The 16,961-nt window shown below is 40.3% G+C and overlaps 2 protein-coding genes across 2 annotated transcripts; both read left to right on the top strand.

The window, feature by feature from the left end:
* The first annotated feature begins 8,496 nt into the window (after positions 1-8,496).
* On the top strand, positions 8,497-9,471 carry LOC127681202 (olfactory receptor 52I2-like). Its single transcript, XM_052177223.1, has one exon. It carries the CDS (start codon positions 8,497-8,499, stop codon positions 9,469-9,471), a length of 975 nt encoding a protein of 324 aa, XP_052033183.1.
* A 6,517-nt stretch (positions 9,472-15,988) lies between these two features.
* LOC127684304 (olfactory receptor 52I2-like) lies at positions 15,989-16,939 on the top strand. Its single transcript, XM_052181286.1, has one exon. It carries the CDS (start codon positions 15,989-15,991, stop codon positions 16,937-16,939), a length of 951 nt encoding a protein of 316 aa, XP_052037246.1.
* The last annotated feature ends 22 nt before the right edge of the window (positions 16,940-16,961 follow it).

Below are 16,961 nucleotides of genomic sequence, written 5' to 3'. Positions count from 1 at the left end.
AAGTGTTCACATCTAAATAAGGTTTACACCTAAGCAGAAAGTGGTTGGTTACTCCTTTAACATTTGTGCTACTATTGCACCAGCAGATCTATCTTGCTGGGTCAGTTGTTATTGCAGCGTGCAGTGTTCATATCTGAATTAGGTTAATGATTACTATTCTCTAAGAATAACATGCCCATCACCTTCCAGAGCTATGAAAAGTAGCCACTAGGGAGAAAGCTTCTGGGTCAGTACCAGCCTGGTTTCTCTATGTCCTACAATTCAAGTATGTGGTATCATCATCACTTTAGTCTTACTATCAAGCTTTGGAAGGTGAACAAGAACAGTGGCAATGCTCGGTAGTATTCTAATATCTGTGGGACCCCAACAACTCAAAAAGGGATAAGCACAAGGTTTTGAGTTTGATAGCCTATGGTGTATAGGAGAGGTATTACTCCTTTAACTTATTATAAAGTAACTCTATTTAAACTATTTTTATATATGCGTATGTATTTAATGACGTTTCTAAAGTATTAAGTTTCTTTATGGCCTTTTCAAGGGCTGCTAATGATGGTTATCCCTTCTTAGCACCTTTCTCATCTTGTCTTCCCATACCTTACCCACTTACCATATCCTGTTCAATGATTACTCTTTGTTAATACCATTTATGATATATCCCTCCATGCTTTGAAATCATGTTCATGACATGTTACTTGTTCCACGATGTCTATGGCTGTTTCAGTTTAGCACGCATGCACATCTAAAAGTCCCATAGTAAGATACTGTACTTGAAAGACGTGAAGGAGAACGTGTTGCATTTATATTTCTCAGTCTTTGTTACCTCAGTTAATATCTAGCTCCATCTATTTGCATGAAAATTTCAAAATTTATTTTTTCTTCACAGCTGAATGAATTTCCATAACCTATATGTATCACATTTTTATTGTTCATTCATCAATTGGTGGACATCTAGGCTGTTCAACTTCCTGGTTATTGGGAATAGAGAAATAGTGAACAGATATTAAGCCAGTATCTCTGTAGTATGAGGAAGAGTTATTTGGGCATATGTCAGGAGTCATATAGCTATATCATATAGAAGATTTATTTCTAGCTTTTTGAGGAACCTCCACACTAATATCTGTAGCTGTTCCAGTTTGTACTCCTACCAATAGTAAACAAGTGTTCTATTTTCCCCGACATCCAAGAGGGCATTAAAAAAAAATCTTAGCCATTCTCACTAGAGTATGATGAAATTTCAGACAGGGGTTCTCTGTGTAGCCTTGGTTATCCTGGAATTCACTCTGAAGACCAGGCTGGCTTTGAACTCACAGAAGTCTGCTTGCCTTTTCCTCCCAGGCTCTGGGATTAAATGTGTATGTCACTACTGTCCAGTTCAAAACAATTTTATTTTGCAATTATCTAATGGGTAAGGACACTGTACTTGTAGAATCCAGGAAACTATAAAGCAGCCATTGGTGGGAAGGAGAAAGAAACTTCTGAACATAAACAAACAACTTAGCCATTTCTATTTCTTCTTTTGGGAATTCTGTTTTATTCCATGCTTCAGTTTTTAATTGTTTGTTTTCTTGGTGGTTTAGTTTTTTGAGTTGTTTAGATAGTAAAGATTTTTTTAAAAAAGTTCTGTAAGCTACCTCTTCATTCAACTTATGGTGTCCTTTGCAGTACGGAAGCTTTTAGTTTTATTATGTTCCATTGTCAATTGTTGGTCTTAATTTCTGTACCACTGAAGCCCTTTTCAGAAAGTTCATACATGTGCCTGTGTTTTAATATATTAGACTTTGTGTCTATAACTTGAAAGGTCTTCTTTACCTTCTCCCCTAACAAACTCGGGGTATTGAGTTTATGATGAGGCCTCTGTTCCATTCTGAGTTGAGTTTTGTACAGGGTGAGAGCTTCGTTCCTCTGCTCACTGCTTTCAAGTTTGACTAATGCTATTAATCTTTAATCCTATGCATTCTTTGGGCTTTTTTGTTAAAAGTCAGATGGGTGTAGGACTGTGGGCTCATGTCTGGAGCCTCAGTTCTATCCCATTGATCAACACATCTGTTTTTATGCCAGTATCATGCTATGTTTTCTAACCATGGCTTGTAGTCTAACTTGAAATCAGGAATGGTGATCCTGCCAGCAGTGCCCTTATTGTTTAGGACTGTTTTGGCTATCCTGGTTTCTTGTGTTTCCCCATGAATTGTAAGGTTATCTTATCAATTTCTGTGAGTAATTCCATTGAATATATGGATTATATTTGATGGGCTAGTTGTCTTCATAAGGAGGGACAAGGAGTTAGACAGATTCTCTGACAGGCAGACAGGCTGGGAGAGTGACCGTGACCAGGCAACACAGGTGGTGAAGTTCTAGCATGGCCAACTTCTTCCTTTCCTCACCCACCTCTAGACTGTAGACAAAAGCCTGGCAGTTTGAAAAACCAGTCACTGAGTCACCAACCAGACAGCATACACAAGCTGGTCTGAGTACCCCCCCCCCCCATCCATATACAGCAAAGGACTGCTGTCTGGTCTGGCCTCAGTGGAAGAAGTTGTGCCTAGAGACTTGAGGTTCCAGGGAGTGGGGAGGACTGGAAAGGGGTGGAGTGGGATGTGGTGGGGAACATTCTTTGGGAGGGGGAACTGGGAGGAGGGCAATGACTGGTCTTTAAAAAAATTATAAGAAAAAAACAAAGGTCTTATAGCTAGCTTCTTGTCTCTAATTATCAAGACCCCTGCTAATGGACTGGATCAAGAAGTTCAAGGCTGATTGAGGACATGTTATGCAACAGTCGTGGGCCAATCAACCATCCTATCTTTCTTCAAACTGATCAACCAGAAATTAGCGGAAGAAAACTCTTTAGAGACTTAAAAAAATTAAAAAACTACAAAATAAACAAATAAACAAAAAACGGAACAAACAGAAAACAGTCTTTGGACTTTGAGAAGAGACAGGATGTTTTTGGCTGCTGTGGGGTGGGTCTTTATCAATGCGAGTCTGTGGCATGTGTGTTTCTCATCCCCAATAAATGCCTTCACCTGCTGATTCGATCTGCTCCTCTTTAGGATGTTCAAGATTTCTTCTCTGCTGCTTGTTGCACTTGAGATTTTTCCTGCTCTTTAAGTCTTTAATTGGCAGGGAAAATGAACCTAATCAAGATCTGCAACCTCACCAACAATATTAATCTTACCAACCTATGAGTATTGGAGTTCTCTCCATCTTTTGGTTCCCAAACCATCAACTACTATCTTATTTTTCACGCATTCATTCTACTGTGTATGCTAGGCAAGCACTCTACCACTGAGCTATATCCTCAGACCCTCACATAATATGTCTTTGTCTTTGAGATAGGATCTCACTGTGTAGCTCTGGCTAGCCTGGAACTCACGACATAGACCAGGTTAGCTTTGAACTCAGAGATTCTTGTCTATTCAAAAAGAACTTCCCAACAGTATGGCATGAGAAATACTTAATGGATAAAAGCCATCATGAACCTCCATGAGAAACCGAGGAATACTGAAGTGAATTTAAGAGACCAGTGTGAACAGTTGTCAAGTATTATGAAAAGTATCGATGATTAGACTCTAGCTTTGGATTCTCTGACTTTCTAGCTCTAGGACTTCTGCACACCTCATCCAGAACATATAGACATTGTTATGGTAGCAAAATCAGAGGGTTGAGAATGGAATGAGAAAACACCTGGAAAGAATCTCCCTGGGAACCTGGCACATCCAGGTTTTCCATCAAACCCTTTGTTTTCTTTAGGATGAACTCTGTATTATCAGACTAGTGTTTAGATATCCTCTGAGACCTGAAGAAACAAAGCCTGTTAACCCACTATGCGTCTGACTCATTCTGTAGTTTGGAAAGATCCAGATGGAACCAGACAAAAGCCAGTACTCAGGAGGATTTATTGTGTTTAGCTGTTAGGCAGAGGCCTGGGGACATTGGGTGTCCAGGGAAAAAGCAGGATGATAGAGTGACAGAGAGGAGAGTTCCCAGTGGGAGGTCTTTGAAAAGGACAATTCTCATCTTGACTCTCCATTGTTTCCTTTGGTCTCTTGTGGTGCTTGCTGCTTCTGAGAAGAGTCCTGAATAAATCTCATTTCTTCAGGGTGAAAGAAATATGTATCACCGTGCATAGATAATTTGAGAAAGTTAGGCAAACTGAACTCTAGCTTGTAGGTAATTGAAACAGGAGGTTGGGCTGCTGCAGACTCCAGGTCATGATCACCCTGGAAAGCAGGATTCAAGTCCTCTGCCAAGGGGTCAGTCAGTTTTAGAAGGTACTGCTAACACCAAAGGCTCCCTCTCCAGTGTGAGAGACTGGAAGGGACAGGAGAGTGAACAGGAATACAAAGTTTCTGTGTTTAAGGCAGAAAGAAGTGAAAAGTCCAACGTGAGAAAACTAGGGAGTCGGTTTTTAAAGCATAGAGTAGCTGAGAAAAGACTATGTGTTGGGGGAGGCACAGGCGCAGGCACACAGAATTATCATTCAGATGAGATGTGCTGTACTCCTTCATCTTCAATGGGATTCAAAAACTAAACTAAGGAGGCAGCTGCTGATGCGAAAAGGAGTCACAAGGTGGCAGCAGCTCTCGTGTAGAGGCTACTGTTGATCTTCAAAGAAAAATGATGTAATAGGTTGAATGAGATAAAAATTAAAAAAAGAGAAAAGACCAAATGTTCTTGGAAGAGGCGTGTAACATGTGCAACTTTCTATGAGCGATGATTGTAGGAAAAGACTTAGAAGATCATAGGGAAGTATGACGAGGCCAGGTTGTCAGGACTGGAGAGAGGAAGAGTGTGCAGCAGACCATGCCCTCCGCCGAAGGTGGATTTCCTTCAGGCAGCCAGGAGAGGACCATCTCAGGGTCAAAGATGAATGGGGCAGTGGGAACTTTGGATCTCTGGTTCTCCTCAAATCTATAGGCAGTGATGCTGAACCCTGATTTTGTGGCACTCAGGGCAGAGCCAGCAGTGTAGAATATCCTGAGTCATTTTCACTCTTCAGCCGCTGGTGTTCTGATTGCTTTCACCTGATCTTTTACTGAGGTTGTCTCACCCCTGTGGCTACACGCACAGCAAGGTTCCTATGGCCTACCTGTGGAGCTTACCACTTCCTTGGTCTCTGCTGTTGCATGGCTCCCCCTTCCTTGTGGTTTCTTTGTTTCAAAGTTTCATCATTTACATTAAGATCTCACACATTATGTTTTCCAGATAATTCCTGAAGATTCTGCTCAGGGTCTCTGCAGGCACCTGGGTGTCTGGTCACTTAATGCAGACGTCCATGAGACGGCAAGTGTATGTCACACATGAGGGCGACCAGGTAAGTGTTTTTTCTAGTGCTTAGATTACAAAGAAAGCATCTTCTGTAGCACGTGGGATTCCTCGTACAGATGCCCACAGGTCTGATCTGTACATTTACTCGGGAGGGACTGGACACACAGAAGAGAAACTAAAGACGGGATAATTGAGTAGGACTGTGGTAGCTAAGCCTTGAAACCCCTGACTGATTAGAGTCACAGGATTTAGCAGCTCCTCAGCATAGTCTCAGAGCTTGTGAAATAAGAACTATTCAACCTTCTTGACGATTCCTGGAAGCTTAAGAAATTAGTTCCTAGGTTATATTCATCTATTATTAAGTGAACACAAGCCATGTAATTGATGTGGTGACCTACCAGGCTGAGGCATTAACAGTGTGTGATATTTAGGCAAGGGGTTTGAAGTTAATTGGACTTGATGTAGTTCGTCCTTTGGATCTTGTGTCTGGGATAAGCTGCCTGTCCATTTCTTCTGGATGTGGAACATTGTTGAGATTAGTAGAACAAACAGTGCAAGTATCTACTTAACTGCCAAGAAGATCCTTATCACACACTCTCCACACCGTCCTTTCATCCTTAGAACAACTTTTATACAGAAGCAGGACCAAATAACAGTTCTCAGCCTTTGTTCTCAGAAATGAATGAGTTGTTATTTAGATGGATAAGTACCCTTTACACTAAAGTGACAATGAAAATAACCAAACAGTCCCCCACAGAAAACAAAACAGAGCAAATTACAAATTAGAGCCTCGCTGTATGAGTCCCTGGGTAAGATATCTTCCAGTGGCAGAGCATGCTTTAAAAAAATGTCTGAGTGACACTTACCCATTTGAATTTGTTATTTAGAACAACTTACAGGTTTAACCCATGCAAGCAGTCTTTTTAAAATTAGTTATACTTTATTGAGTACCTGTGTACCGAGCATCCTGCTAAACATTAAACATCTTTCAATATATGCGCATCTGTAGTCTTAGCTCATTGGAAGGCCAAGAGGAAATCTTCAGGAATACTCACTTAAGTATGCATGTTAGAGTAATCTGGACATACTGGGTTAAGCAGGATAAGCAATTTTTTTTAATCTACTTTCTGCACTTTATTAAACATCAGTTGCTCAAACCAGCATAATGGTTCCTTTGTCTAGCTTTCCATTTAAGTCCAAAACACCTCTTTGATATAGCGATGGATGATTATTTTTATCCTAACAATGTGCAGGTTAAGGGCTGGAAGGTTTGCATGATTTGATCAAGGCAATTTGGCTAGCCAGTGGCTAATGAGGGTTTTCACTGTACACATTAATATTTTTGAGCTACTACAATTAACCACTTTGTTTTTCTGTCTTTAAACCACAGAACTCTATCTAATAACACATTTTACATGAGACAGCAGAAGGGATTTTATCCTGTGCTTTAGGAGAAACTCAGCCTTTCTAGAAAATATGTCGGCATTCCCAGGTCTGAATCAAATCAAAGGGAACCTTGTGCGATGTGTTCTCAGAATACTGTGGGTCTTTTACAGTACTTACACATGCAAGTAAGATCACAGACTATGAGCAACTTAAAGGGAAGGGAGGTAAGTGGTTACAGCACAGGAATGTGACAGTGGTGTTGATCCTCTGTTTTAGGGCATCTGGCAAAGTCATTACATATCCTGTGACCTGGCACTACCTGAATGAGGACGAAACAGGGCCAATGCAAACACTACCAAGGCTGGAGCTCAGCTCCCTCCCGGACTCCCAGAGTAGTAAATTTCTTTTCTTCACCAAAACTGTCTGAATGAACCTATAGCACTTCTTTTTGGGTAAGTATCCAAAGTTGTTTTCTTGACTTTAATACTGTTAACTATACTGCCAGGAGTGAGTACTGGAAAGAGATAGATGGGAACCTCAAATGGACTGAACGATGTCATATGATACAAGATGAAGAACCATCTCATTTAAGTACTTAAGTCAATTGTTTTATGTAGATATTTGTTGTATATTACAAATGGAGAAATTCACTTATAAATGCAGTTTCTCATCTTGGTATGGTCGTATGCTGTTTTCTTTAAAACATGCTTTGCTTTCACAAGGATAAACTGCCCTTGGTTTGTGGAGCATCTTGGTAGTGTATCATGAAAAGGGGTGAACCACATTGAAGAAGCAGAAAAGCTATGGAGAGGTTCATCTTTATGTGTCTGAAGGGTTAATGTGTAATTTCTTGGGTTCATAATTGAAACTACTTCAAGGAAATTGAGCCTCAAATTTAGAAAATTAAATATTTCAACAACATCGTCTTATGTAGAAAGTGATTGTCATTTTTAATGACTTTATTTCTTGAACCTATACTTTCCATATAATGCATTTCTGACTGACACAAATGTGTCTTCATCATTTGTATAGGTACTTATCCAAAGAGACATAATATGACATTTGATTTCAGTAAGTTTGTCTAATTCAGCAATCATGAGCATAAAAGGCAAATTCTTCTGATTATTCATTATGTAGAAATATTTGACTATAAGGAATACATGAAATGTATCTCCTAACTTTGTTCCACAGGCTAGGAGCACACAAAATTATAAATTAAAGACACATGTTTGAGTGTGTACCATAAGTCACAAGTAGACTATTGGAATCATCAATCTGGAATCATTATGAATCAATAAGATTTTATGAAAGCTTGAAGGAAAAATGAACATGCAATACCTGCATAGGAATAGGTGGAAAGAGGGAAGGAGGGAGGGAAGGAGAGAGAGAGGGGGGAGGCAGAAGGATACAGAGTTAGATAGATATACACAGGCATACAGGCAGAGGTGCAGAAAGAGACAGATACAGAGACATAGAAAGACAAGAAGAGAGAGATAAAGGGAGGAAGAAGGATGGAAGGCGGGAGAGAGAAGGAGAGACGGAGGGAGGAGTGGGAGAGGGGGAGAGGGAGGGGGAGGGAGGGGCACGGGGAGGGAGAGGGAGAGGTAAAGAACTATCTGGTAGAAAACTGAAGAATTGTTCTTTATGATGTGAATAGATAAAGCACACAAGTCTTCAAACAATGGAAGATTACTTTTCCAATGTTAATTTTTAGGTCATGAAAAATACCACCAAGATGAAAATAATTCAACAATTTGTGAACATCACACACAATAATCTATTTTATAGGAACGCTACCTCTCTTATAGTATCTTACAAGTTAACAGTAGATCAGTCTGACCAGTGATGCTGGGGCCATCCTACAACCACACAATGGAGTCCCCTGCCACCTTCTTCCTCTTGGGCATCCCAGGTTTACAGTCTTCCTATCTTTGGCTGGCCATCTCACTGAGCGCCATGTACAGCACAGCCCTCCTAGGAAATATGCTCATCATTACCGTGATCTGCATGGACTCCACGCTACAAGAGCCCATGCACTTCTTCCTGTGTGTCCTGGCTGCTGTGGATGTTGTTATGGCCTCTTCTGTGGTACCTAAGATGGTGAGCATCTTCAGTTCAGGGGACAGCTCCATCGGCTTTAATGCCTGTTTCACTCAGATGTACTTTGTCCATGCAGCCACTGCTGTGGAGACAGGACTGCTACTGGCCATGGCTTTTGATCGCTATGTGGCCATCTGCAAGCCCTTACATTATATGAGAATTCTCACCCCTCATGTGATGCTGGCAATTAGTGTGACTATCACTGTTAGAGCTGTTATTTTTATGACCCCTTTGAGTTGGATGTTGAGTCATTTGCCGTTTTGCGCCTCCAATGTAGTTCCTCATTCCTACTGTGAACACATGGCTGTGGCCAAGTTAGCATGTGCTGACCCCATGCCCAGCAGTCTCTACAGTTTGATTTTTTCCTCCATCATTGTGGGCTCAGATGTGGCCTTCATTTCAGCCTCTTATACTTTGATTCTCAAGACAGTTTTTGGTCTGTCCTCAAGGAATGCACAGTGGAAGGCATTGAGTACATGTGGCTCTCATGTTGGGGTCATGGCACTGTATTATCTCCCTGGGATGGCATCCATCTATGTGGCCTGGCTAGGGCAGGACAGAGTACCACTGCACACCCAAGTGCTGTTAGCTGACTTGTACCTGATCATCCCACCCACCTTAAATCCTATCATTTATGGTATTAGGACCAGACAAATCCGGGAGCGGATATGGAGTCTTCTGACACGTTGCTTCTTTCAGCAGTACACTCAAAGTTCATGAACATAAAAGCTTCTTTGACCTCGTGTGTTCCAGCCACTGCAGAGATGACTTTGAGATCTATGGACATGGACAGGCGTAGAGTGTCCTTGCATAACACTTCAACCTCTCAGGAGAGCTTGACTGAAGTGACTGTATTTTCTGGTGTATTTATTTAGAATGTTATGATTGAAGTTTGGGCAGAAAATGATATTTGGTGTTTTGTTTTTGTATTCTGAAAAAAGTCATTATTCTAATGTCACATCAGTCTCTTGGTTGATGAAAGTTACTGTTTGTTTTACCTTTTCCCTCACTAGAATTTCTCAGATTTGCTCCTTCCCCATGTTGTGGCAGACTGTTAGGTTAGATCCTCTTCTCTGGCTCACTGATGGTTCCTTTTATTTGATTCCCATGCTTATTCCTTAAACACATATCTCCTCCAACTAAAACAGATTTTAGTTTATCTTATGTGAACTTGGAGTCAATAGTGCTGGCCCCTTTCTAATGAATGAATTGGAAAAAGAAATCTGAACTATGGTGAAAAAGAAAAGAACAAAAAAACCAACATGGCATGGAGAGACTCATGCTCTGGGTCCAACTCCCTGCTGAGAGTCACACAGTTTTATTGGTCAGAGACACATGTATTTAATTCCTAATGTAATTGAAAATCTTAGTAAGATTAATTCTCTGATATTTAAACTCAAAGCTCTAGGAGAAACTGCAATAGCAAGTTGGCTAACTGTTCCCTTGATTAGCATGTAATGTCCTCCATCTCTTCCGATTGACTTTGGTTTTAAGTCTATCCAAAAAAAAAAAAAAAAAAAAAAAAACAACAACAAAAAAACATGGTGTAGTATTGATACTGATATGAAGAAAAATAACCAGAGGAACAGAGCAGGGAGCTCAGCCCCAAACTCTGAGTACTGTTTGATTAATAGATCTGATGTTGGTCATGGTGTCAGGAACTCTGGACATTCAAATGTGAAACTAGTAGATGAGACCTTTACATTACATGATATGCAAAAAGCAATTGAAAAAAAAGGTAAAGAAGATTGAAAATCATGAAGCTAGAGGAAATATTCCACATTTCAAAGATTTCTTAGACATGATATCTAAAAGTGTAGGCAGCAAAACAGATAGATATACCCACAAGGACAGAAATGATTTTGTGTAACAAAAGACAAATGGAATGCAAAGATCCCATATATGGTAGAAAAAGATATATTTAATGTATATATTATATACATTTAAAATATATATTATAAAGTATATATTTGATAAGAACTATTTACCTAGTAAATGATGAAATCATATAATTCAACAACAATCACAGAAAAGTAGATACTTGACTGGAAGCAGACATTTCTGTAAAGGTGATGAACAAATGACCAGCTAACACATGTGATGATGCTTTTGTCCCTGGTCATTAGAGAGGCGAAATCTAGAAGGACAGTGAGAGAATACATTTTATCTATATGTATGATAATAAAAACCCAACCCAAAACAAGAAAAAAAAGAAGCAAGAACCAACTTTGGGTGAAAATATGGATGAACTGGATCACTTTGCATGGTTATTGGAGACTGTGATAGTAAAGTTCCTGCGGTAACAGTGTGGGATATCTATGAAATATGAAAAGCAGGGATCACCTGTGATGCAGCAATTCCCCTGCAGGTACACTCACTCACATACCACAGAAACCAGGGTCTATAAGCCACAGTGACTGGCACTCACATTCATGGTGTCACACAGATGTGCTGACTATATAAAACCAGGAAAAGGAGTTCTGATTTTGAATCTGAAGCTTCTCTCCTGGTCTTGGTAGCTTTGTGTACTTTCTGTATTTCATGTTCATTGATGAAATATAGGTATAATAACGGTAGCTACTTCAGCAGACTGTGTTAACCAATGTGGAAATCTTAGGAAAACACCCATTAGAGCAGTGGTTCTCAACCTGTGACTTACAACCCCTTCAGGGATTGAATGATCCTTTGATATCTAAGACCATTGGAAATATGAGATATTTACATTATGATTCATAATAGTAGCAAAATTACAGTTACAATATAGCAACAAAAATAATTTTATTGTTGGGGGATTTGTTACCACTATATGAGGAAGTGTATTAAAGGGTCAAGCCTTTGGAAGGCTATAAATCGCTGCATTAGAGGTTCTGGAATATTGATAAATTAAAAATGTAATCAGGGCTAACATGATGGTCCAGTGGGTAAAGGCATTTGCTGCTGTGCCTGAAAACCTCAGTAAAATCCCCGGGACTGACAGGATTTTAAAAACCTCAGTTAAATCCCGGGAAGGAGAGCATTGACTCTTGGAAGTTGTTTTCTGACATGGAGACTGTGGCATGGGCATGCCCACATACATATAGACAATCAATAAGTATATAAGTAAGTAAGTAAATAAATAAAGAAAGAAAGTAAAGAAATAAATATAGTAAGGAAAAAATGACACTTGGATCACTTGATGTTTTTTCCTAGATGTCCGATGTGTGCATGAATATTCACATGTATAGGCATGTGGGGCATGCATGTGCATGTGTGTGTCCATGCATGGGAAGATCAGAACTGGTCCCTTCCTCAGTTCCTCATTCATTAGCCTAATATTAAGTATCCTCTGGTGACTAAAATACACAAACACTGTTGACTCTCCAGGCTCCTGACTTCTCTCACAGTCTGGAATGCCCAAGGGGCTGAGCGCAGAAGAGAGCCAGTCTCTGGAGAAGGCTCAGTGTTTGGCGGCTGGGCAGAGGCTAAGCGAAGCAGTGTCCAGGGAAAAGGCAGGATGACAGAATATCTCCCAGGAAAGGGAAAGGGAATCTCCCAGTGGGAGGCATCTGAAAAGGACAGCCCTCATAGTAATTCCATTGTTTCTGCACTCCTGTGGCTCCTGTGGTGTTACAGCTTTTCTCGAAGGTCCTATATGAATCTACATATTATTTGGTGTGAGAAATGTGGAATAGTAGGCATACTTAATCAGAAAATGGGTGTTTCAAGAGGAAATCTGTTATGTGGATAACTGAATTAGGAAATAGTGATTTGATTTAAGAAGTTTTTAGGCTATGGTCATCTCAGAAATGAAGATTCAAGTTCTCTATCCAAGCAGACAATTATAAGGTATCTGATCAGCTCTGGAGGCATTATGGATACCTACATCTTTCTCTGGAAATGATGCAAGGGATGGCAGATAACGGAGAAGGAATAGGTATATAGGATTACTTGTGTTCTAGGCAGGCAAATGAAAAGGTAACTACAATACTGGAATGGTAGATAGCATATTTTAGGGTACAAGACTTGTTGTGAGAAAAACCCATGCTATAGGGCAGAGTAAGATTATGTCTGTGTAGAGGGAGGCACTTAGGGAAATGAGGTTATCACGGGCAGAAAGGCTGTGTTCAATGAGGTGTGCAGTAGTGCTCCTATCTGCTCCTATCTGGAAAGCACGTTAATTTTGAGTTGCTCCATCCTTTATTTGGAATGAAATATCATCTCAATGAAATCTTTTTATTTATTGATTTCAAATGATTTGCCTAGGCCCCTTTTCAGTGATGGATGCTCCAGATATCAGGTGCATCTTCAAGGTTGAAGGCAACTGGTGCATGGATGGAAAGGTGTCTCAGGAGATTTAAGCCTAGGCTTTCCGAAAAGAATTCACTCCAGTAAGCAGGAGGCAATTGTGGTGTGTGTCCATGTGTTGATCATAGAAACTGTGCATCTTACATTTACTTATCTTATAGCAAGAGCTAATTGAAAATCAAGCATCTATGACCGATGTTTATAAATCTTTACTGGACTCACAACAGATCTGTAATGGAGATCACTATTGAAGTTCATAAGAAAAAAAGTTAAACTTAAATATTTAAACATTTTAAATATTTTAAAGAGATAAAAAGCACACATGCATCTTTACAATGCTGATCAAGATGAAAACTGAATAAAATGAAATAAAAGAGAAGATCATTAACTCGAAACTACTGTGAGCATCTGGAAAGTGATGAGGTTCTGAGGGCTGGGAGACAGGAAGATGGAGCAGGGCATAAGGCGAGGATGGCCTCAGATGACCGGTGAGCTCACTAGAGCAGCTTCTGGGTAAGAGATGAATGGGTGTGGGCATTCTCGACCCTTCACTTTACTTCACATCTATAGACATCTATGTCCAACCCCAAATCTGTAGCATCCCGGCCACAGACCATGGCCTTAAGGATACCCAGGCTTATTTTTCACTCTTATTTCCAATTCTACTTTGAACTTCTTCTCAGTGCTGCCTTCATCTCTCAGTGATCCTTCACAATGTGATTATATACAACACAGATTTTATTGATATAGAACTTATTTATTTCAACCAGTCTCACTATATCTTTATTATTCTTTTTTAAAATTTATTTATTCTATTTATGTGAATACACTGTAGCTATCTTCAGACACACCAGAAGAGGGCATTGGATCCCATACAGATGGTTGTGAGCCACCATGTGGTTGCTGGGAATTGAACTCAGGACCTCTTGAAGAGCAGTCAGTACTCTTAACTGCTGAGCCATCTCTTCAACCCATATTTATTTTTCTTAAGGTTTTTGTTTAATTTTTTTTTCAAAAAACCATATGTGAACATCAACTGTCAGAAATCTGACTCTATAGAAAACCCTTGAAGATTCTGCACTGGTGTGGTATCAGTCACCTCTCTAGGAGTCAAGTTAAGGGCAAATGGACACCATACAGTGAGGCTGGAGAAGCAGGTAAATGCTTGTCTTATGTTTGGGTATCATAGAAAGTATTTGCTTTAGCACACAGGGAAGAGAATTAAAAGTAAGGTAAGTAGAGGCAGGACCCAAGGGTAAGGATCCAACAATTTAGATTGCAAAGCCTATTAATGAGGGAGTTGTGGGACTTGACAGCTACTCAAACTAGTCTTGAGGCTTGGCAAAGAAGCTCTTATTATTGAAGTCTAAGAAACAGTTCTTGGATTACATCTGAATACCGTTAAGTCAGCACCTATCTTGTTGGTGATGTGGCAACACCAGGCTAAGGCCTCAGGAGCTGCAATGTTAATGCTCCATGGCCTATGGAAAGAGATCAGAAGGGCTTCAATCTCTCTCTCTCTCTCTCTCTCTCTCTCTCTCTCTCTCTTTCTCTCTCAAATGCTGTCAAGTTTGCAGTTAATGAGTCAAATAATCTGGAAGCAGTCAGAAAATGTCTTGAGGCAGGAATGTAGTCTCTATAAAGTATGCTTTCCACACCCATTCCTATCACTGATTGAACTCTCTTTTGGTATCAGTATTTTATATAACATCCGGAGCCACATACACACTCATAGGCTTTATAGTTAGAGATAAAGTTGTATGTAAGCATAAGAATGACTTTTTTCTACAGAATTGATAATAATAGAAAAATATTAAACAAACAGACAACAGTCAGAGTTTGGGAACCAGTCTGTAAAAGGACATAGTGAGCTCCTCATTGCATTTTAGAATTATCTAGGCATTCATACCAACTCTAAGAGAAACCCCAGGGGCTGATCATGGCAGGGCAACTGAAAACCTGAACAGAATGGGTGTTATGTTGGTGGATTTAAGTTTCTTTTTTTTCTTTTGTTTTTTTTAAGACAGTATTTCTTTGTGTAGCCCTGGCTGTCCTGGAGCTTGCTTTGTAGACCAGGCTGACCTCAATCTCAAGAGATTCCCTTGTCTCTGCCTCCTGAGTGCCAGGATGAAAGGTGAGCACTATCACTGCCTGGTGGATTTAGTAGTTTTTAATTTTAGTCTCTGCTGCACTTCCCCACTTGTGTATGCTTTGGAGTTAAAAGGTTAAGCAGAGATAATATGTTCTACTTATTTTTTAAAATTTGCTCTACATTTTTGAAAACTAAGTATTGTATAGTCTTCAATTTAAAATTTCAAAACACCAATGATCAAATCAAGGCAAGGAAAGTTTCTATAATCTGATCACGGCAAAAACAGATAGTAAATGACACATAATGTTTTAAGTTTGGGAATGTGGCTAGCAGCAATATAATTAGTTCCTTTGCTTTACTGCTTCATGATGATGTAGGGCCAGCACCACATCTGCAGCAGAGCAGATGTTTTACATTCTAAGAAAAACTCCACATTTCCCCTTGAAGATCAACCAACATCCCCTGACAACAATACCACCTGAACAAGAGTCATCCACTAGAAAATACAAGATAGACCTGGGTAGAGCATTAGGACTGCCACGCCATATCTTTTCTAGATCACTCTGAGATTTAATTAGAAACTCATACAAATTCCTAATTTCACCTCTTCATGCAATTTGAGAAGAGTCTTCCTAAAGGAGGAAAGTCAGCAGACGATTATGAACAATGTGTAGACTCTGTTAACACAGAAAACCTTGATGAGCAGGGAAAATAGAGCAAGATGGTTTGTGTTTTCTGATTTTGAAAACACTACTGTGATACTCAGGATTTGCCTACTCCCCAGACAGGAAGACATCTGATGGCCCTCCACCCTTTTCTCCTGTGGCTTTACATTGTAATAGACAAAGCACCTCACCTATGATGTCAGGATCATCCTACAACTACACAGTGGACCTCCCTGCCACCTTCTTCCTCTTGGGCATCCCAGGTTTACAGTCTTCCTATCTTTGGCTGGCCATCTCACTGAGTGCCATGTACAGCACAGCCCTCCTAGGAAATATGCTCATCATTACCGTGATCTGCATGGACTCCACTCTACAAGAGCCCATGTACTTCTTCCTATGTGTCCTGGCTGCTGTGGATGTTGTTATGGCCTCTTCTGTGGTACCTAAGATGGTGAGCATCTTCAGTTCAGGAGACAGCTCCATCGGCTTTAATGCCTGTTTCACTCAGATGTACTTTGTCCATGCAGCCACTGCTGTGGAGACAGGACTGCTACTGGCCATGGCTTTTGATCGCTATGTGGCCATCTGCAAGCCCTTACACTACAGGAGAATTCTCACAGCTAGACTGATGCTGGGATTGTGTGTGACTATTGTCCTCAGAGCTGTCATTTCCATGACTCCCCTGAGTTGGATGTTGAGTCATTTGCCATTCTGTGGCTCCAAGGTAGTTTTGCATTCTTACTGTGAACACATGGCTGTGGCCAAGTTAGTATGTGCAGACCCCATGCCCAGCAGTCTGTATAGCTTGGTTTGTTCTTCTATTATTGTGGGCTCTGACATGGCCTTCATTGCTGTCTCCTATGTTTTGATTCTTAGGGCAGTATTTAATCTGTCCTCAAAGAAGGCCCAGATGAAGGCCTTAAGCACATGTGGCTCTCATGTGGGAGTTATGTGTCTTTTCTATCTCCCTGGGATCTCATCCATATATATAGCCTGGTTATGGCAGGATGCAGTTCCCCTGCACATCCAAGTATTGTTAGCTGACTTGTACCTGATCATCCCACCGACTTTAAACCCTATCATTTATGGTATTAGGACCAAGCAAATCCGGGAGCGAATGTGGGTGCTGCTGACATGCTTCTTATAGACAAGGTTCATGAACACAAGAC

The sequence above is a fragment of the Apodemus sylvaticus genome, chromosome 1 (assembly GCF_947179515.1).
Source record: "Apodemus sylvaticus chromosome 1, mApoSyl1.1, whole genome shotgun sequence".
In the NCBI taxonomy this organism is placed as follows: domain Eukaryota; kingdom Metazoa; phylum Chordata; class Mammalia; order Rodentia; family Muridae; genus Apodemus; species Apodemus sylvaticus.
Note: the sequence above shows the minus strand (reverse complement) of the source record. Positions and strands in the feature narration are given on the sequence as shown.

What these genes read in the sequence shown, in the direction of transcription:
- LOC127681202 (XM_052177223.1), top strand. Translation starts at nt 8,497, where the DNA reads ATGCTGGGGCCATCCTACAACCACACAATGGAGTCCCCTGCCACCTTC.
- LOC127684304 (XM_052181286.1), top strand. Translation starts at nt 15,989, where the DNA reads ATGTCAGGATCATCCTACAACTACACAGTGGACCTCCCTGCCACCTTC.